Source organism: Eptesicus fuscus, chromosome 3 (genome assembly GCF_027574615.1).
Source record: "Eptesicus fuscus isolate TK198812 chromosome 3, DD_ASM_mEF_20220401, whole genome shotgun sequence".
Taxonomy (NCBI): domain Eukaryota; kingdom Metazoa; phylum Chordata; class Mammalia; order Chiroptera; family Vespertilionidae; genus Eptesicus; species Eptesicus fuscus.
In genome coordinates, this window is record NC_072475.1 from 5,692,783 (window position 1) to 5,714,275 (window position 21,493).

The 21,493-nt window shown below is 48.0% G+C and overlaps 1 protein-coding gene across 1 annotated transcript in view; it reads right to left on the reverse strand.

Annotated features, from left to right (window-relative positions):
• DSCAM (DS cell adhesion molecule) overlaps nt 1–21,493 on the reverse strand; it is a 373,478-nt gene that overhangs the window by 10,038 nt on the left and 341,947 nt on the right. The window contains exons 29-33 of the mRNA XM_054712828.1: nt 16,103–16,218; nt 12,379–12,528; nt 12,085–12,105; nt 5,491–5,688; nt 3,803–4,105 (exon numbers count right to left, since the gene is read on the reverse strand). Of these exons, the coding sequence (XP_054568803.1) occupies nt 3,803–4,105; nt 5,491–5,688; nt 12,085–12,105; nt 12,379–12,528; nt 16,103–16,218 (788 nt within the window). The remainder of the gene's footprint in view (nt 1–3,802; nt 4,106–5,490; nt 5,689–12,084; nt 12,106–12,378; nt 12,529–16,102; nt 16,219–21,493) is intronic.

Consider the following 21,493-nt stretch of genomic DNA (forward strand, 5'->3'; position numbering starts at 1 on the left):
GTTTTGCTTGTTTTTAAAGACAGAAATAGCCATCTCTTACTGAGAAAACAGGACAAGTACACGCATGGTACTATATTTAAAATATACAAGTCCTAGAAATGCAGCAAATCCAAAATCCAGGAACTACTAACAATCTAAAGCTAGATCCTGAGGTGTGCCTCAGGGGTGAGCTGTCCACATTTCCTGGGGCACCCCCCGCTCCCCATTTAGCTGAGGAAGAGATTCCTCTCGACTTGTTAAGAGCAAGGAAAGAGAAGAAATTACTTTGTTTAAAGTTCACCTGGAAGATGGCATGCACTTCAATGTCTTCTGGTATTTTACTCACAATTCCTAATAACCTTTATATTTTAACCAACTGGCCAGCCTTATCACTGTCAGCCACAACCTATTCATTCACTTGACAATGTTTGTTAAGCACCTACTGTGTGCCAGACAGAGTGTTAGGAGCATATATTCAATTCCACTAAACCACTTAAACATATTCCTCGAACAGTCACTCTGCTGCCAGATATCTGCTAGACTCTGGGAGAGAAATACAAGACATGTTTCCAATCTTCTCAGAGCCACTGTTTGGCCAAGTTCATTTAACTAGATCTTTATTTGTAGAGAGTTTAAAAGCTTGGGATTGTAATTAAAAAAGAGCACCTGATGGAGGAGAAGGATAGCCAGAGATTTTGCCCAAAGACACACTCTGACTGAGAGCCACCCCGAACCACGCAAAGCACAGGCACGCGCCCAAGGAACTGCTAGTGTGACGCAGCCCCCAGTCAGCAGGATGATAAATTGTCACCTGGGGTTTTGAGCCCTGTGTGGCGTTTAGTTGTATTATAAGGAGCAACATATAGGCTTCCAGAAGGAGGAAATATTTTTTTTCCTAAAAAGCCTATTTAATGTTAACCAAATAGTCATCTAGTGTGGACCAAACAAAGTTGGTGGACATGAGGATTCCCACTGTTTTAAAATATTATTCATTCCTAAAGTTATAAAATCATTTTAGTCTAAGGCAGCGGTCGCCAACCGGTGGTCTGCGGACCACTGGTGGTCCGTGAGGTCCGAAAGGTGGGCGACCGCTGGTTTAAGGAGTATGTTAAGATGATAGCAACTTACGTAGTTGCGATCTTCCCACTGCTTCGATGGATCCAGGCAACAACGTCATGAAAAGGCTTAAATGTTTTTCACTATTAAGCCAACAATATGAACAAGTCATCAGAAAGAAACTCAAGCCCTGACTTATTGCAAGGCCGGCACAAACGGGACAGTCCTGTAACCCAGGAGCTCATCTGTGAAGGGGCGGGTGGCCGTGTATCTTAGATGGAAGCCTAAGGTCCCTAACTGGGTGGGACGAGAATGAGGCGGATGCTCCCCAGGACATCACTGGCCCCCGAAGGAGAACAAACAAAAGAAGGAAGGGAGAAGGGAGCCAGCAGCAACCCTGGAGACACCCTGGAGTCCCTGGGAACTAACAATGTCAGCGGGCAACAACAGACACAACTGCTAACAGCTTCACCTGCGTAGGTTCCATTTGTCTTAAACCCCATAGAGTAGGTGCCTACGTTGTAACCACTGGACCAGCTCAGAGTGGTCCTGTCCTGTTTCTGACAAGACCCGGAACCGAAGTTTAAACCTTGAATATACCACTCAAGAGTAACACCTGTGGACCCTTAACTCCCTACCCCTACCCCAGAGCCAAAGGCAAGGCTTGACCAGACCCTGAGCACCAGGAACCCTTCCAGAAGCAAAGGGGCCGCTGTCCAGGAGATTCAGTGCTGAAACCCCTTAAATCCTGCTCCGACGCCTCCATCGGGGAGACAAGAGTTGAACTTTGCCTCCTGTCTCCGTGTCATTCGACTTCCTCATAATCAGAGACTTTTCTTTTCTCAAACCGGTGCCATAGTATTGGCTTCTACGTGCATCGGGCAGTGAGTGCTTGCTGGGTAACAATGTTTTTCCCATTTTACAGATGCAGCCACTGAAGCCCAGCAAGACTAAACATGCCCACAGGCATGCTTTCTTGCCTCCTGTCCTTTTTAAAAAATATATTTTTATTGATTTCAGAGAGGAAGTGAGAGGGAGAGAGATATAGAAACATCAATGGTGAGAGAGAATCATTGATCAGCTGCCTCCTGCATGCCTCCCCAACCCCTGTCCTGCCCCCTCCTATTGGGGATTGAGCCCACACCCAGGCATGTGCCCTGACTGGCAATTGAAACGTGACCTCCTGGTTCATAGGTTGAAGCTCAGCCACTGAGCCACACTGGCTGGGTTCTCCTCTCCTGTCTCCCTCACATTCAGGCGGGGCAGCCACAGAAAGTCACGGCAGTTTGTCCTACGTTTCTCTGCATTTGCTTGCATGTAAGTGTCAATAACAAAAAAAAAATACTTGAAATAACAACACCCATAAATAACAGCTCACCCTCTCCCCGAGGAGGTATCGGAATGAAACTAAATGAAGCCATCACTCTTTATTGTCTGCTGGCGAGGATCTTTGACTCTGCTTGGAAGATTAGTCGCTGGATAGACAATTCTCATTTTATATATTTTTATGTATTTATGAGGCTCATTTCAGCTGGGCCTTATGCCATAAAACCCAAAGGAATCACAGTAATTTAAAAGGGAAGATAAATGTTTGAAATAGAACCAGTGTAGTGGTTCAGGAAATGGGAGAAAGACAAATCAACCTGGATTCAACAAGAAGGGACAGGCCAGTCTGCGAAGCAAAGTCTACAGGTACCTATTTCAGTGTGAGAAAAAGAGGCTGTTTTTCAAAGAATCACTACTAATGGCTGCCTTGGTTTGGATCCAGTCTAACGATGTGCTTTATTTGCCCTGTATAGCGGTATGCAAACATCTGAGCCAACGCTTAAGAACTGCGAGTGTCCATATAAAACCAAGATTTCTGGCTTCTCTTGAGAAACTCGCTCATACTGGGTCCCCATTTCCACTTGGGATCAGTTGCGGGGAGCTTGCTAGGGCCATTTGCTCTAGATAGTCCCTGAGCTCTTGAATTGTCCCTGTCCCATCACTCCCTTTCCCCCTGCTTCGTAGTCTCTTCCTTTAGTTACAAGATCTGCCAGGCCCTGCAGGCCTTAGGGTTTGCGGCTCCATCCACAAACCCAGACCACTCTCCCAGGCTCAAGACAGAGACCAAACTGCAGCGGATGTAACAGTAGCCAGTCACTGTCACGTTGGGTAACTCAGTAAAACCAAGGTCCAAATGCTGGTGCCCTGTAGGGCCTCTCTTCTTTGAAGCCCTCAGTGGCAGCAGATTTAAAACACAGCCCCGGGATTTTGAAGCTCCTCCCATTAAGTGGTGGGAGTCTCCCTCTTAGAACCTGGGCTCCTTGAACAATAGAACATGGCAGAAGTGACATGTCACTTTCTAGCCCCAGCCTTAAGAAACTGGCTATTTCCACTGTCTGTCTCTTGGGACACTGGTTCTTAGCACAGAGTCACCATGATATGAGGAAGCTCAAGCCACCCTGTGGTGGAGAAACCTACTTAGGGCGGATGCAGCTAGCACCAACTCTCCACGGGACAGGGGAGGGAGCCACTTTGCAGGTGGCTCCTGCAGCCCTGATTGAGCCTCCTGTCTGACCTGCTGGAGCAGAGATGAGCTGTCTCCACGAAGCACTGAGCAAATGTCAAACTCATAAACAAAATGAGTGATTGTTGTTGTAAGCCAACAGCTTTGGTGTGGATCACTACGCAGCAGTCAATAAACAGAACATCCCGTCTAAACCCCGAGCGGGGTGTATCAGGACGGGAGCTTCCCTACACAACGGTGCGCGCACTTCCTGCTCACCTGGCCGATGTGCCTTCGGAACCGCCATGTTCATCACTCGCCCTCCATCCTGAGGTTTGGGGGGAGACGCAGTGAACCTGCAGATCCCCGACTCTGAAGGGGTGCTGGAGGTCAGACTGTCTGTGTACTCATTTGTCCCTGCCGTCAACTGTTCGGATGATGTGTCCGAGATGAAGCACTCGGTGATGGTGAACTTGGCGTGCCTCAGCTGCTCTTCCATCTTGGCGTGCTCGTAGGCCCTGGCCAGCTCTTCGTAGGTGGAGGAGGCACTTTCAGTGGAGACCATGCTGCTCCGAGCTCGATCTGCGCCGGGAAGCAGAGAAACCAGGCGGGGGATGATTACTATGTTTGCACAGACTGACCACCCTCTCGGGCTTGGGGTGATTTCTCCCAGGTCACAGGACCACGCAGCAGGAGTCCTGGGTCTTTGACGACTGCCTTTGTCACCCAGAGGCCGCTTCATAAGCCTCAGCACAGTGGGCTCAGAAAACTGTGTTTCCAACCGTGGGGTGGGGGTGGGCTATCACTGTAGTCTGATACCCCAGCCTGGAGCATTTCCATAAGTCAGTAAAGCATCCCCCTTTAAAAATTCTGCTTTTCATTCAAACAGAATTTTGGGGAATGTGCCTAAATGACCTGCGTGCCACCCTCCCTGCTTGGATTTGCCAATGGATCTGTACCATAGAGACTCTGATGGGCGTGAAGGACAAGCCCCCGCAGCTCAGCTTCTCCAGCCTGGGCGTGGCTTGGTCACGTCAGGGAGACGTGATGAGGGTTAGAAACCGAGCTGTGACTAAGCCCCAAAATTGGCCACTAGGCAGAATGGCCCCTGGTCCCCGGGACTCACTCTTTGCGGCTGCCACCCTTGGGGGGGTGGGGTGGGGAAACAGGAACCTTGCCAGGCCTGAAAGGGTGCAGCTGATTGGAGGAATCTCTGTATTTCAAGCCCACGAGTGCCAAAGTTTTGAAGTCGCCTCTGGGGAACTCTGAGAGTCTTATAAGAGAACTAACAGCCATAAAAATAAAGGTGCACGGTGACACTCTGCCTTGGAAACGCTATTTTTGCAGTATATCTTCCAGCACAAAAGAAAATGAGTGTTAAAATTTCCCACAGTGATTAGGTTTAGATGTAATTCTTTTCAAAATTTAAGATGGGAGGGGGGTAGTCAGCCTAGTGCTATTTTTAGGGCCTGTCTCCTCTCCGAAGTGAAATCTGGGTGGTTGATGGCACAGACAAGATAGCTTGCCTTATAATCAAGCCCTGCTCAATTGTCAAGCGGGTCACCCTACAGGTGCTCCGACCTTGTCACTAACTCCAAGTGCAGCATCTTCATCCTGGAGAAAGCAGCGGGTCAGATGCCCTCCAAGTCCAACCAGACATGATTGCCCTTGTGTGGGTGAACATGTAAACATGCCGGTGTCTGCCAGCGGGTGGGAATGAGGAGGAGAAGGCAGCCTGAGCTGGGACTCAGGGCACCTGCAGAATGCTGCTCCTGGTTCTGTGTGCAGAAGTCACTGGCCCCGGAGGGCGCCGTGCTGTGCACCGCATTGGTGTCTGTTAGACAAATGCCCTAACCATTTGAAGGTGACCTTGAAAGGGAGTACGTACATACGTACGTAGGAGCCTGCAAAGCCCTTGGTGAGGGCGGGCTCCTCCCGGGCGTGGGGAGGAGGTGTGGAGACCCTACCTGTGTCCTGTGAGGGGCTGACGCTGTAACTGTCACTCTCCTTGTCCATCGATCCTGTGGCCCTGGGCGTGGGCAGCCTCCAGTCAGTGGTGAGGGTGTGTGTTGAAATGGTGGGGTGGGGTCTGTTGAGGGTCCACTGGCTGGCGTACCGGTTTCTCGCTGTGGGCCCAGCCTTGGCGTTCCTCCTGGTGGTGGGATCTGCGAAGAGTCAAGAACAATCTCTGTCTCGGTCGCTGGAGGCAGCTGTGGTCAGCTGTGATAAAGGTATGGAGTGCTGTGCTCCCGACCCAGCGCTATGACCCTCCCTGCAGGCTCCTGCCTCCAGGAAGCCCTCCGTGACTATCCCTGCCCAGATCATGCATTTCCTTCCTCCCATGGTCAGAGGCATTCATGTAATTCTGAAGCATTTAAACAAGCTCTGTAAGGGGAAGGACATTTGTAAGGGGAAGGACATTAGAACTGGACTCAGCTGTTACGGATCGGAACCAGTTTCATGGCACGATGCATGTTACTTAATAAACCTCCCGAGACTCCCCGTCTTCTGTAATACAAAGAGCACGGCCAACGCTCTCTAACTTGGCTTTCTTTCTACAATTCTCCTCCCGTGAGGTGTTGTTATGGGTTGAATTACATCCCCCAAAAAGGTGTGTCCACATCCTAATTCCCAGGACCTCAGAATGTGATCTAATCTGGAAATGGGTCACCGAAGAGAGATGTAATTAATTAGGATGAGGTCACACCGGAGTAGGGCGGGCCCTTGGTCCAACATGCCTGGTGTCCTTATAAGAAGAGACAGACAGGGCAGGGAGCAGGTTATGGGACAGGAAGGCAGAGACTGCAGTGACGTAGCTGTAAGCCAAGGAATGTCAAAGGTTGTCAGCAACCTTCAGAATCTAGGAGGAGGCCAGGAAGGATCTACCCTTACAGGTGTCAGAGGGGGGGATGAGCCTTGATCTTGGACTTCTGGCCTCCAGAACTGTGAGACACTAATTTCTGTTCTAAGTCACTGAGTTTGTGGTCCATTGTTGCAGCCACCCCAGACAATGAATCTGACGTCTCCTATATACCGTGTTCTTGTGTGGACTCGCTGCCTGGAATATCACTGTTGTATTCATTCATTAAATTGCACATTCCCAGAGCAGAGGATCGGTGCCTTTTTGTCCTAATGCTCTCTAGGCCTTTGCACATGGGAGCTTGACTCAACGAAACTGAACTTTGATGCAGATTTGGATATTCCCCCTGGAGACCAAATAGTTAATGAGTGTCTGGATGTCACTGCCCACCAGCTTCCGAAGCACAGAGGCTGTGTACACACAGGCTGCTGCCACACAGGTTAAACTTTCTCTAAATCCAGAACCAAAGGCAACAGGTCAAAGGGGTGGGGTGGGTAGAGGGGGAAAGGGGGACCAAGTTCTTTGCTCAACTCTCCAGTGAGCGAAGGAAAAGCTGTCCTAACAGCACAGACTGCTGGGCACTGGGGTGGACATGCATCTCCCTTTCTGGAAGCCCGTGGAAAGCAGAGGCGCTCAGGTGCCGCAACCATTTTTCTGGGCTCCGGCCTAAGGCAGCAGAAGATGCCACATGGGCGGCTCCCACCATTGCATTCTCTGCTTCTCAAAGAGGAACTCTAAGCAGCCACCTTTCAACACGGTCTGGCTGCTTCTAAACACAGCCGTCCATGCTCACTGCTCACCACTAACGGAGCCATTTCCAAGGAACAAAACCAGGAGGCCAAGCGGCAACGTATTGCCCTGCCTCGCTTCTGGGCTCCCAGGAGCCTGCGTGTCTGACCAGGGCAGGGCTGCATGCCCAGCCTTGGGGCCCTTTGCAGAGCTGAATCTCATTCCTGGCACACGCAGGTCCTTAGACGAATACATATGGTCCAGGGCCGCTTTATGGATGAAGCGATGGAAGCTCAGAGAGAAGCGACCCAGTTATTAAGTGATGAACATGGAGCCCAACACCTGACCTTCAGTCAGGGGTCGCCCATCACTCAACCACACACGTCCTCGCCCTGCACAGCTAATTGCTCTGAGGCGGTGTCCACTGGGCATGGGCTCGTCTATAATTCCATGTTAGGTCACGGCAGGCCGACCCTGAAAGTGGGGAAATGACTTTCTTTTGAAATGGAGGCTTTTCCTCTGCAAGTTTCTGGTTATTGGACTTGGGACCTAATCCATCATTCTACAATGCTGGAGAGAAGCACCGAGATGGCAGCCAAATCAATAGGATTTAAGATGTCCTGGGTCATTAATATGCCCTGTCTTGGTGCCTATTCTCCGGGGCATTGATTTTAAGACACATTTCTTCCTGTACTTGCACAATTTCACGGAAGACGTTAATTGGGAGACTTTTTTTTTTGACTTGATTAGAATGCGAGCGATGGCCGAGCGCCGAGCTCTCTGGACAGCCAGGTTGGAATGATAAGTGTTTCTCCACGGAAATGCCAGGAGAGAGGTTCCCTGAGAGACACACACACACTCTCATGGGTAGGAGGCGAAATGTCCTCCAGGCCCGAGGACTTGAGGAGGGAGCTTGTTATTTAAATGCTAATGCGTCTCTTCTGGAAAATGACCCAGTCCCTTACATACATGTTGAGGGTTCTCATTTTTATTCTTCTTGAAGTTTCTTGCAACTGCTAAGGCTGTGGACCAGCTTTATTCCTGGTATGGATGCTTGTGGGGGAGGGGTCAGCTGGGTAGTCCCATTTCAAAGACACAAGCTCCTTCAACCCCCCAAAACCCTCGCCTGCGTTCCCTCCGTCAAGCCCACCCACCCGTGGTGGGGCTGAGACCCTCACTCCCTCAGCCCCCTTGCTCACTGACATCACCCATGTAGGAGAAGGTTCCATGGGCAGGGACCACTTGTCAGCGTCTAGTCAAAGCCCCAGTTCTTCTTAAGGTAATTTGATTCTTCACCCCTTTTCTCTAGACCAGGACAGCTGGGCCGTGGCCTGATAATGTTGGGAATATAGGTCAGGATATTACTTTCCTGAACCGCAGCCTGCAGTTCCGTTTTGCTCTGGGCAAATGTGTCTTAATCTATAGCATGCGGAGGTAGTTGACACATTTTTGTAATAATCAGGTTTTTGGAGCTTCTGTGTACTTGAACTGAACTCTTCTCCATGACAGCGCCTGAGACAGCAGCGGAAGTAAAAATTTTACTTGGATCCCACACGGTAGCTTCCTTTGTCTATTTCACTAGCTCATCTACTGACCTAACGTGTGTTGGAATTCACTGCTCCTGCACGGAAAGCCTTTTATGTGAGTCCCCAACGTTGTAATATAAACACAACTTAGCGATGCCGCCTCGTGCCTGCTATATGGCCAACGAATTAGAGGGTAAGTGACATACATAATTCTTGGCCTTTCAGCATCAGCTCTGAACCTGCATTAAGCTCCTGCCCATGGAATCAAGTGACTTTAATGATCCTGAATTTGGGATGAGAGGATTTTGTGGATAATGGGGTCATAGAACATGTCATGGGTACCGTGATGATGGTATTAATCTGTTTGTATTCCCTGATATTATAGGTGTCCAGGCCGCAGCTTTTGGTGAGGAATTTCCCAGTGTCAGGACTGGCTACTCCTGTTACTCAATAAACAAACATTCCTCACGGGATTATATACACGACACTCCTCGCCCAATCGGATTTCTCTGCAGTGCTGTGTCCAGTACCACTCTGGGCGATGGAGTGTGCGTCTCAACAAAAAAGATCCAATCCATGTTGTAAGCTCTTCTTACTGAACAGATGTTGGAATCTTTGGGGTCCCTGGATGTCCTATAAGGAGCATCATCTCTACTTAAAGGCAACACAGGGGGGTTAAGAGTGGGGCTTTGGATCTAGGTGCCCTAACTCCAGCTTCCCTACTGGCTGGCTGTGGGCTCATCGGATGTGCCCACTCCCCTCGCCTCTGAGGCCTGGGGTAACATCACCCACTGCAGAGCCTGTGTGAGATGTGGAGAGATGAAGCTGTGGGCACAAGGGAGGGCTCAGCAAGTCTCAAGGCCCAGCCCATGATTCCTGAGTGACAAGCACCAGGCAAGGGAGGGAGCACGCCCTGTTCAATGGGAAGATGCTAGCAGGACATTTGGTAGGCTGATCCAGGATGCTAGAAACTCAAGTTAGAGGGTTTGACAGAAAAACACCCATTAAAAATCATCAAACGAGCCCGGCTGGTGTAGCTCAGTGGTTGAGCATCAACCCAGGAAACAAGAGGCTGCCGGTTCGATTCCCACTCAGAGCACATGCCTGGGTTGTGGGCTTGATCCCCTGTAGAGGGCATGCAGTAGGCAGCCGATCAATGATGCTTCTCTCTCATCAATGTTTCTCTCTCTCTCTCTCTCTCTCTCTCTCTCTCTCTCTCTCTCTCTCTCTCTCTCCTGTCCTTTTTCTCTAAAAAATCAATAAAAACAGATTTTAAAGAAATCATCACACGAGATGCTGGAGATGGCCATGGTGTAGAAAGGAGCTCATGAGTAGCACTGGTAGGACAGGAGCTGAGTCTGGTATATTTCTCAGTCCAGCCCCGCACACATCAGGTGCTGTGTAGATGCTCTTTGCACAAACGAATGAGTGATGAATGAGTGGATGACTTCCAGTTAAATATGACAAAAACAAAACAAAACAAAACAAAAAAACCCCAGGTCAAATCTAGTGTTTACCACTTGACGTGTTTGTAACCTTGCACATTTTGTAAGTAAAATAGTTGATGGTAATAATCTCATTGGTAGTCTCTGCAAAGTGTGCTGGGGGGACTGTGTACATATTAAAAGGGACCCCTCCCCCTGGGGGAGGAGATACGGTGTCTCAGGAAATGGAGAACAGAGAGGGAAAGAGCAGATTGCCCAAGTCCTGTTGAAAATGCTAACCGTGCGTTCTCTTCTGTCCCCTCTACTCTGGTTCCAGAGCTTGACAAGTCGGTCAGCATTTCTATATATTTCCTGGACATCTCCTGTGGGCAGTGCCTGCGATGCATGGGGATGACGACAGAAATGGAGTCCCAGCTTTTGGTGCATCCTACCCACGTGACAGACGGGGAGGGAACGGGGTGTGGACACAGCTGAGGCCTGTGTTTCACAGGTTGAAAGAGATGTCTTCCATCCTTGTAATAAGAATTTGTGGCAACTCCTTGGCAAATAGAAAATGCTTAGAGACCCAACTTCCAGGATGCTGTCACATTCTAGTGTGCAAACAACTTATTCTAGACACTCTTCTTAAAAATAAAGAGTGCCTACAATGACAACATGTCCTACCGTAACTGGATTGGGACAACAAGGTCCTTTGTCATTGAGGAGATGGACTATCAGTGAACCTTGGCAAATGTGCCAGGCTGCAGTGAGGACCTGCTCCCGGGGCCTGAGGTGACACAAGTGTCACACCTGGCAGGGGTGACAGGCTCCATGGTACAAGAGGCAAACAGAGAACTGGGCTTTAGGAAGTGCCCGGCGCAGGCTCCTGGGGTAATTCTTGCGGGGGGTGGTGGGGGGGGGGGGCAGCCACTGGCTCTACTTCTAAATAAAAATGAATGCACTTAGTCCCTCCCTCATGGTGTGGTTAGGAGAGAATATTTAATGAAAAATGACCCCCAAGATCTTTCACTACTAGAGACTGCTCTGCAGATGCTGAATGGGTAACTCTCCTTTTGTTCGGAACTAGAGATGGACGCATGCATTTGAGTAGGTTTGCCTAAGGTTTGTCGACATTATTTAGTGGAGTCCTCGCAGATGGAAGAAGTGCGGCTCTATCAGCTGTGGTTGTTGCCTGGGGCGTGACCCTCAGGTGGAACCCCCAGGCTCAGAGGGAAAGGCAATGTGGGATGCTGGCCGAGAGCCCCTGCAGGACCGGGCCAGCCATTTCTTCGGTTCATCCTCACCACCGCTGTAGCGTGGGCTGGAAACCCAGTTTTCCAGTGAATTTCCGTGAGGGTTAAGATGGTTTCCCTGCAAATTACACTGCTGCTTAGGGCTCGACCAGTTTGCTCCATGAAGCTCAGGGCATTCCACAGATGCCCTCCTTACAAGTCAGAAATTATGGAGAATAGCTTTTAACACTCTAATATTTATTTTTCTAATTATAACACTCTAAGAATATAAATTTTTGCAAAGAGAGTGATTAGAGATTTAAAAGCTAGACATCAAAGCTTTCCAAAAGATAATAATCGGGAAATCAATTTCTCAACCTTTAAAGAGATTTAGGAACAATTTCAATTATGAAGGAACAAGAATAGCTCATTAATAAGCTCTAGACACCTATTAGGGGATTTAATTTCATTGCAGTAATTAATTTCCATATATCACATACGCAAATATTGAGAACGAAATGGAATATGATCCCCAGGCTTGCCAGAATTCTATTTTTCTCAAACAGTGTGTTCAGGACAAAATCATGAGCTTCGAGGACAGACAGAGAGACTGACAGCTTTGGGCTGTTCACCTAACTCCGCTGAGACTCAGTTTTCTCTCTGTAAAATAGGGGCTATCCCATGTGCTGTATAAGTTGTTCCCTTGCAGCGTTGTTGCAGAGATAACAGATATGCTATCTCTCTCTCTCTCCCAGTCCTGGCGCAGAAGATACACACTCATATTAATTACTTGTCTCTTTTCCTGTGTTGCCTAAATATAACAAATGAATTTGACCTGAAATTTCGAGTACTTTCATAGTAAACCAGTACCAAGAGTTATTGGCTACAACTGACGCAATTTAATAACAGCTTAGATCAAGCAATAAAACCTCAACGTCCCAAGTAAAGATGCTGTCATCCTATTGGCTTCTTAGGCCTAGGGCTGGCCACCCTTCCCGCATTCTCCTTTGACAGGGACGGAGCAGGTAACATGCTGTCAGCATCGATAACACCCACACCATTTCAGTGTTGTTGGACCACTCACTCGTTCCCGGCCGAGCATCCGAAACATCCACTAGGGGCCCGGTGGCCTGCGACACCGATTGGTAATGGACCGTGTGGGTCACCGTCAGGGACTTCTGCTTCGCGGCCTCCCCAAAGTCAGCATCCGTCAGCAGCACCGTGGAGCGGTCATCTAGGGAACAGCAGGGACACAGAGCCAAATGTTTATCCCCTTTACACGACTCCTTGGCCTTTTCTTAACCACCACCACAACAATAACCTCATCTAAAGCAACAAAGACAATGGAAAATGAAAGCACTGTGCTAGAACTGGTCAAGAATTCTAAAAGTGGACTATCCCTAAGGGTTCCTTTGGGAGCATGACCTCAGAGAAGGGTTGCTCCACTCCCTGAGGCCTAGTCTTTTTATTAGGAAGCATTGATTTGGGGGCAGGACTTGCTGCAGCTTCTGTTTAATAGAGTTTGGGATGGATGTGTCTGTCAAAAGCTCACCTGGGCCCCACCCAGCCGAGGGCTGCCATCTGAGCACTAGAAGCTCTGAGCACTAGAAAAACTCCACTGCGGGGTCTATCCTGGGGAGGTCACACTGAACTTGGCAAATGTTTGGGGGTGGAGTGGGAGGGAGAAGAGAAACAGTCTTCAGAGTTTAGGATTCCTCTTTTAATGGTTTTGAGAAATGTTCCTTTTCTTCTCACCTCTTCTGTGCCCCAGTGACTCTAGAATATCCCTTAATTGACTTCTCAAAATGTCTCGCTTGTCATAGTCTCCTAGTCCTACTGGTGTGGGGACATGTGGGTTCCAGAAGCAGGAGGCTGGGCTCAGGTGAATGGGGGGCATTTTAGTGCTTGGAGCAGCAGTCGGTTGAGCTGCGTGTCATGATTTGGTTGTCTCAAGATTTTCATTACTTTACTTGGAGACTTTCCACACTTTCTTAAGAGTATCCTTATTCCAAGGGGAGCTTTGGGGAGGATATATGGATTTGTCAGGAATTTTCAGGGATGGAGCTCGTGTGAGCGATCATCAGCGGGGATCAGGCTATGGTGTGCCTCGACGGGGAGTGGAAATGTGAAAGTCACAAACAGCACAGCGAGACTTCTGTGCCCAAAAAAGGCTCTGAACAGAACGAACCTTACAAAATCCAATTACTCAGGTTCTGGCAGGAAAGGAAAGCCTCTTGAAGTCGGAATAAAATTTCTTGGCAGAGAAAGCGCGGGGAAGACTGCCAAGGTGTCTGCTGGCATCGCAGTGTGTGGCACAGGGAGCTTGGTCCTCAGCAGGGGCAGGGCTGGGTGTGGGGGGGCTGGCCCCGCAGCCTTCACTGGCCCCTCGGATAGACGGCCTTTCTGCAGAGACGGTTCCTCGCCGCTGGAGCCGGCATCAGCCCCGGCATCTGTGTGCGTGTTTCATGAACAATACGGTGCCTTGTGGCTTCCAACGTGCTGCCCGGCTAGGAGCAGACCAGGGTGTGTGCGGGGCGAGGTTACAAACCTTTAATGGGAAAATTCCGGTGCCTGTCGGTGTTTGAGGTTTGCTATTCGTTCTGGGCAGAAATGAATGGCACTTTCATATTGGATTCTTGTAGTCTGAGCCCAGAGCGTTTTAAAGCATCGTATTTCTACTTCCCCAGTAATTAGAAAATGCCATCGACCACTGTCAGCGTCGCCAGGAGGGAAGTGACTCTGGTGACAGATGAGCTTACAAGGAATGGGATGCATCTACTGAAATGACTAGGGCAGCTGTGTCTCTGGTGTGGGCCAGTGATTGGCTACTGGGAGATGATGCTCTCCCAGGCTCCGCCCAGCTTTAACAGCCTTCGGTGGAATGCTCAACACGTCTAGTGAGGAACATGTAGCAGATACCCCAACTATAAGGCCAAAGGGATTATATTTTGATTTTTGAACTGATATTTCAAAATAAATGTTAGTTTTAATGCCCAGTCTATTGAATTTAATGAAAAAGATCCAGCTCTGGTCGGGTAGCTCAATCGGGTAGAGTATTGTCCCCATATGCCAAGGTTGCGGGTTCGATCTCTGGTCAGGACACATATAAGATTCAACCAACGAGTGCATGAATAAGTGAACAACAAATCAATATTTCTCTCTCTCTCTCTCTTTCCCTTCCTCTCTCTCTCTAAAATCAATCAATGAATAAATAAAAATATTTCAGATATACCACTGAAAAGAAAAGATTATCAACAAACAAAACCTGTTGAGAGTGAGCTAATGAAATCTCGTGTAGTGCAGGATGCCTCCTCACACAGCATGGGTGCCTCTTAACTGAACTTGGTTGATGGAAAGTCAAATTGGACTTGACTGACCCTCCCTAAGTGCTGGCACGCCCAGACTAAACTTGCATCCAGCAAGGGCAGCCCAGGCCTCAGAATTTATGAGCCATTAGGTCAAGAGGTCTCCGCTGTTCTATTAGAACACAAAGCAGGGCCGGGCGAGGGGCGATGCCGGTGTCCTGCCCACCTGGCCATTTTCCACTGCCTTCCTGGCAGGATCTAGGGTACGAGCTGGGAGTTAAGTAGTTTCAGCTAAGCCACAGGAAAGGGTTGCCTTGGGACCGAGTGCCAGCGAACACTTTCCAGAACAAACAGAGTGAAGTGTGAAAAGAGGCAGCCTCGGCAGCCTGCCCTGGAGTCTGTTTCCATGGATACGGGGAAGCTTGGTGATACTTCTGAGGCCAGGGGTTCTGGGAAGTAACCTGCTGATATGGAAGCAGGCAGCTGGCAGGGGCCCTACCCAGCTTCTGCTCCCAACCATCTGTGTGACCTTGAAAGCTACATGACCCCTTTAAGTCCCGGTTACTCAGTAGTACCTTTCCCCTACATGGGTTGGGTGGCACTTAAATTAAATAATGCACATAAAGGACTTGTATGCATATATGCATAACCCATGGACACACAATAGTGTGGTGAAGGCCCGGGGCAGGGGCTAGAAGGGACTGATGGGGAAAACAGGGGGACATCTGTAATACTTTCAACAGTAAAAAAAAAAAAAAAAAAAAAAGAATTTTAAAAAAGTGCGTATACAAGTACATGGCATGTAGAGAGCTCTCAATAAATGTGACCTATTCTTCCAGTCATTATTGCATGGAAACACGAAGTCTCGGATTCTGGAGCAAATGGAACTATCTGGGCAGGCAGTGTGGGTGGTGGACTTGGAGTGGAAAGAGGAGGGATGGAGTTAAGACACCTGGGTCCTGGGCGAACAAGCCCCCAAAGCCTTCCAGGTGTCTGTCTTGCCATTGTGGGACAAGGGAACTGGGTGGTCCCCAAGCACTAGGTGAAGAATCCAGACTGTGTATAGGTGCTGGGGGTGGGGAAAGAGCCCTGAGCATAGATGTTGGTTTGTTAGTTGTTCAGTAGAGTTGCGACATTCCCGCTAATGAAGGCCTTGGCGGAGCTGATGGGGATGGCACAGGGCGGGTTTCCAAGTGTGCGCCCTTCTAGGTTTATGTGACCACAGGTGTTTGTTCTACAGCCTCTCCAGAGGAGGCCTGACGTGGATCAGAGTCGGGGAGCTCCTATCCTGGGCAACCTCTGAGGTGTATACACGTTCACTTCCCCCCACATTTGCTGGCACTTATTATTGTCCTCAATAACAGTTCTCTAGCTTCTTACTTCTTTGCTCAGGCAGCTTTCAATATGCTCTCATATCTACTACTTCCCACACCCCACTGAGTGGGCTGAGAGGGCGTGGCCGTGGCAGCCACGTGGTGCAGAGCGGCCAGCGTGGCCCCTTACCGATGGTCTCCATCGTGTCTCTCTCTTCAATCAGAAGCTGGGCTCTGGGTATGTCGATGTGCATCCTCAGGGTCTGCTGCTGCTTGCTCAGGGTGTCCGAGGTCCGGGTGTTTTTGCTGGGAAGAAAGGAGGAGGGAGGCATGAACACACAGTCCAGGGGTACATCACGCCCGCACGTGCTTGTGCACCACCTTGATTTCCTACCTAATGGTGCGAGTGCCTTGTGGGGAGGAGGGGGAGAAGCACGTGGCGGGAGAATTTTCCCTTTATTCAAAGCGTATTTGTTCATAGCACATCTCAGCAGTCAGTGGCGAGGTTCAGAAAACACAAATTGTCAATGGAGATTGCGTCTGTGGCTATCAACAGAACTTTTGTAATTTCCCATTTCTTGTGTAAAAGTTAAGTGGGGGGTGGGGGGGGGAAGCGATTTTAAACCAACAACATTTTTAGTGGTCAGGTAAGAGTCTGCTGAGGACCAGGGAGGAGGCTTGGGACCAGCCGTTCATCGGATAGGGTTTGACTAACAGATTTGTAGGGATAGCTGGTGGGGTTTTATTTTTGTTCTGGTAACAAAGCATCAACCTTGTTAGCTTCCCTGACATCCGTTCAGTGTTCCTAACAGATATTGCATGTTAGACTAGAAAAAAACCCTGCAATTACTATAAGAACTCTATCTCAAAATTTGTGTGCCGGAAAATTACTCTTAGAGTGAGCTGTCTGATGATCACAAATGAAAACAGGTAGTAAAACGGCATTCTATAACCGCATTCAGTTACAGCCCGGGGTAAAAAAAAAAAAAAAAAAGTCTGCACGTTACACAAAAATACAAAAAGAGGGTAAAGGCTTGAATTAGCCATCTGCACTGGAGAGCTGTGCTCCGTCTGTGTTTAAAGAATTGTGGGAATCGGGCAGATTTAGAAAGTAATCCTCCCTTACTGGAACAGCCGCTGAGAGGCAGCTGTCATTCAGAGGTTTCAATCAATGTGGTAGTCCACAAGTCCAACGGGTAACTGTCAAGATCGGTTCTGAGACAGCTTTCTGGAGCTACATGATGATTTAGTGACAGTTCATGGAGGACAAAGGGGGTGTCCCTTCTACATCTCAGTGCTTTTTGCTCCGACCAAGCATTCACCAGGAGTCCCAGATCCCTCCTTGTCCCCGAGAACTCTTGTCCACTCTTGAACCCTGTGGCTGAAGGAATGCTAATCCTGTGAAGGTCAAGGTCACTCGAGAGGCCATTAGACCTCTGCTTGGGGAAGTCCAGGTTAATATCCTGAATATTTCATAATGGCCCTTGTTTTTCCACTTGTGTGTAAACAGAACTGCCCACAAAAATGACCTCTTCTGCAGGGCGCATCATTCCTCCCCAGGACTTGACCTTGAACCAGATTTCCTGCTCCACAGAGGAGCAACTGGGTCATGTAGCTAGATTACGCTAATTACCCAGAGCCCAGATTCAAACGTGTTGGCCTGAATTTTTCACAAGGTCTGCATCCTCTTTTAGTTACTTAACTTCGTTCTCACTTTGTGTGTGGGTTTTTAAAAACAAAGATCGAAATACTCATATGAAATGAAGAGCATTTCAGTGACCTGGGCTGTGGTTACATCATGCTTGGGCAAGCTCTATTTCCCCACAAACATATGGGAACTACTCCCTGGTGAATGCCGGAAGGACCTGTTTAGGAAGTTCACTAGGGACTTGAGCTTGTCCTTGTACCAGAAATAGAAGAGTGAGCCAGTTCCCCCTGCTCCTCATGAATAGTTATGAGGCAGTCTCGGCTGCTCTGCTAACCAGCCAGGGACCCAGGGAAGGCTGTTCTTAGCAACGAGGGGTCCGCTGGCAGACTGGTGCAGGAAGCCAGCTACATGACTGTGCTGCCTCATGGCCCGTGACACAGGCTCAGAATATGATCACACTTTGCGAAGTAGGACAATCAGAGCTGGAGGTAAACGCAAAGGACCTTTGCCTCATAGCCCTGCTGTCAGAGGCAAAAAACATGGCCCAATAAACCTAGAGAACCAGGGGTTGATTGCTCCTCCCTCCCTTGGCATTTGCTGATCCTTTACTTAGAACACTCTGCACCCCACCCTCACCCTAGTACCCACCAGGCTGGCTCCCTCCCTTGCTCTTTTAGAGGGAGTGGGGTTGGCCCTGCGGGGGAACTCCTCAGGCTTCCCCTCCCCATTCTCCGCTGAATCTGGTCTCCTTAGCACTGGATGTTCCCTAGCATATATTTAATGGGCTTGTCTATTATCTGTCTTTCCCAGCAGAGTATAAGCTCTCCAAGGGGTATTTTTCATCTATTCTGTTCCCAGATTCTCCGTAAAACTTAGAACAGTATGTGGCCAAAATAGGTGCTCAATAAATACTTGTTGAAGGTCAGTGATAAACCATGTTGTTTTGTGGGTTCAGTGTGAGCTGAGTGCCAAGCCCCAGAAGCTTTGCTTAAGGACAATAATATTCTCATTCTAGATGAGTTATTAGGTCCTGACTAAATTGTTTCTTTGTTTTAATTTTTGCTGCCATATTTTATAACCTATTGTTGTATGAAGGCTGATTCTCCAAAATTATAACAATTGGTCATTAGAAGAGCAGCCAACCTTAAAAAAAAAAAAAAAAGCTATTTGAAGAAACCTCATTTATGACCTGAAACAAGATTCTGAATGTCACTATGAAAACAAAAATCGCCTTTTTTTTGTATAATATAGGATCATACCAACTATATTTGTTATTATTGAAATATAATCTTCCACCACCCATTTACCATCCGGTTGTCTGACTAAAATGACAGAGCTGATGCTAGTCCATAGTGGATGGCATTCCCAGGGTTAGTCAATAAATTACTTGCAGTTGCTACAACTTTTTAAAGTTTTACTATTTCCTTAAGCTTGTGGGGAAAAACTGATGAATACCTCTGCAATTCACCCCCCTCTCCAACTGATATGGACCAATTTGTAAGTATAAAAGAACTAAGGCTATCAGAATCATGCCATCACAATAGCAGGAAGGGTTATTTATACAATGTGTACAAAAATATGAACACCGAAAATGCTAAACTAATTTAAACTCTCAATTTGAACCCTTCTCTGTTTACAATGAGCCCTTGCTAACATTGGTCCTTGGACAATAATCATGTGTTGGGTAGTGCCTTAAGGAGGCCACTCTCCCCTCTTAGAAAAGTAGTTTTCAAAAAATTCTTTTTGCTTAATCACATAAAAGGAAAATCCTTTCCATCTGGGCATGGTGGGTGAAGTGTCTCTTCTCCCCTTCCCTGGGGTGATTGGCTTGGGTGAGATGGATGAGTTTCCAGTAGCATGAAGCCCACGGACTGGAGATGGTGCCTTGTCGGGGAGCTCCCGGAGCCCTTAGGTTGTCTATTTTTTGTCCTGCTTGTACCTGTCTGGCCCTGGGAGAGCTAATCCCGCTGAAATACACAGAATTTTCTTTGTGGAACATGGTTGGAAAATACATGTTACATTCACCAAGATCACAGAATGATAAAGCTAGGAACGATTTCCAATGGGTATTTTTAGGTGAGGGAAGTTGGACACAGAGAAGGAAAATGACACATCCAAGACCACCAAGCCAGCTGGTGGCAGAGTTAGGCCCAGAATGTAGACTTGTGGTTCTGTGTTCTTACTGCACCAGCTTGCTAACTCCTCAACTTCCTAAGAAAGCAGCCACAAAAACCAGGAACAGCGATTTCATGGCCTTCTCTGTACCAATGCATGTGACTTGCCTGGACTTCCCTAATCACATTCAAAATAAGGTTGGCCGGAGACTCACCAGATAGGTGACAGGTCTATTGTTGCTTAGCCTATTGACCTGCCTAACTTAGACTGAACTGACGGCATGATTGAAAGCATTACTTTTATCTCTAAATCAATCCCCAGAAATCCACATATTTGAGGAGCTTAGAAGCATTCTTCCTTTCCAATCACTTTCATCCTTTAGGGGAAAACTATCTTAACTACCTCAATTGGGAGCAATTACTAGTTTTAATGTTCCTAATTTCACGTTAGCAACAGTCAACTGGGAATAGCATTATTAATTCCTACTCACATCAACAGGTGGTCTTTCAAGCACAGTAATTGCCCTATTAATGAAGAAGATGCTTTCTAATGTCTTGCTTGGGGCTAATGAGAAAGGGGAGGGCTGCATTCTAGGGCAGCAGAGAAGGTAAAAAATACCAAATCATCCAAACTAAACACATGCTGAACGTGTCAGAAAACAGACTCCAGTGTCTCGGGCTTTGGAGAGAGGCATGACCTATGGTTTGGGGTTGGATGGAGGCAGCGGGCAGAAGCTCTCTGAGAGGGCTGCAGGAGCCCCGCTGGGATACAAATCAGTCAAGTGGCCTAGAGTGGGGATAGGGACAGGGCCCCCGCTGTGCTGAGCCAAAGTCCTGCGCAGTCTAAAGGGGCACCCTACGGAGCTCCAGTCAGCCATTGTCAACTAGGCTGTGTCAGAGCATTTTCAAGAGAAGTCGGAAAGCCCAAATTTAATGTGAAATCTCTTGACTTCTAAATGTCGTCAATAAATTCGTATTTTAAGTCTACATTATACAATGTATTAAGTAGATGAGTTATTTAAGTCAAATGACTGTGGCTTGTTTGTTTTCCAGATGTTTTGTCAGATTTGCTCACCACAAGCGCACATGTATCTGGGTGCTTCCATGTGACCACAGAAATGCCCTCATACTCGCTTAGCAAACAAGTGCAGATTTTCACAAGAGCATGGACTCAAGACTTTTCGTGTAAATTTTCATGATCTCATGCCAGTTTGATCTAGTGTGATGTGATTAGATACTTTCTATGAAGGAGATACTTTATAGGTCATTGGCATTTCTGAATTCTCTTTTCAGCTCCAGGTTCTTGCTACGAGCCAGCTGACACTTTCATTGGATGCTTAAAAAGCATCCCAAATTCAACATGACCCATACAGGTCTTTTCATTCTTATCAGCACACCTCGCCCCCACCCTGCAAGAAAACAACAACACAAAAACCAAAAACAAAAAAATCCCCATACTTTGCATCTATCTTCCTAATCTTGGCAAACACTTCCAATGTTCGTCTAATTGCTCACACCAAATATTTCAGAATTATCCTTGATTCCTCCATATCCTTTACCTACCGCTCACATTGTGTGACTAGTTGGAGTGGCCAAACAGAGATGGCTGTGGGAAATGTAATCCATGGGCCAATGGTAGCCCACCTCTACCTTAGGTCTTCCAAGATCCTGGTGATTTGGGGCCTGGGCTCATTCTGAATAACAAAAATGTACTAATTTTTTTATGTAAAGATGGGGAAGGAAACGAAAGCCAACTGTGGTGGGGTAGGGAGTAGGAGGAGACCCCATGCCCCATTGTCTTTCTTTCCTACATGAGACA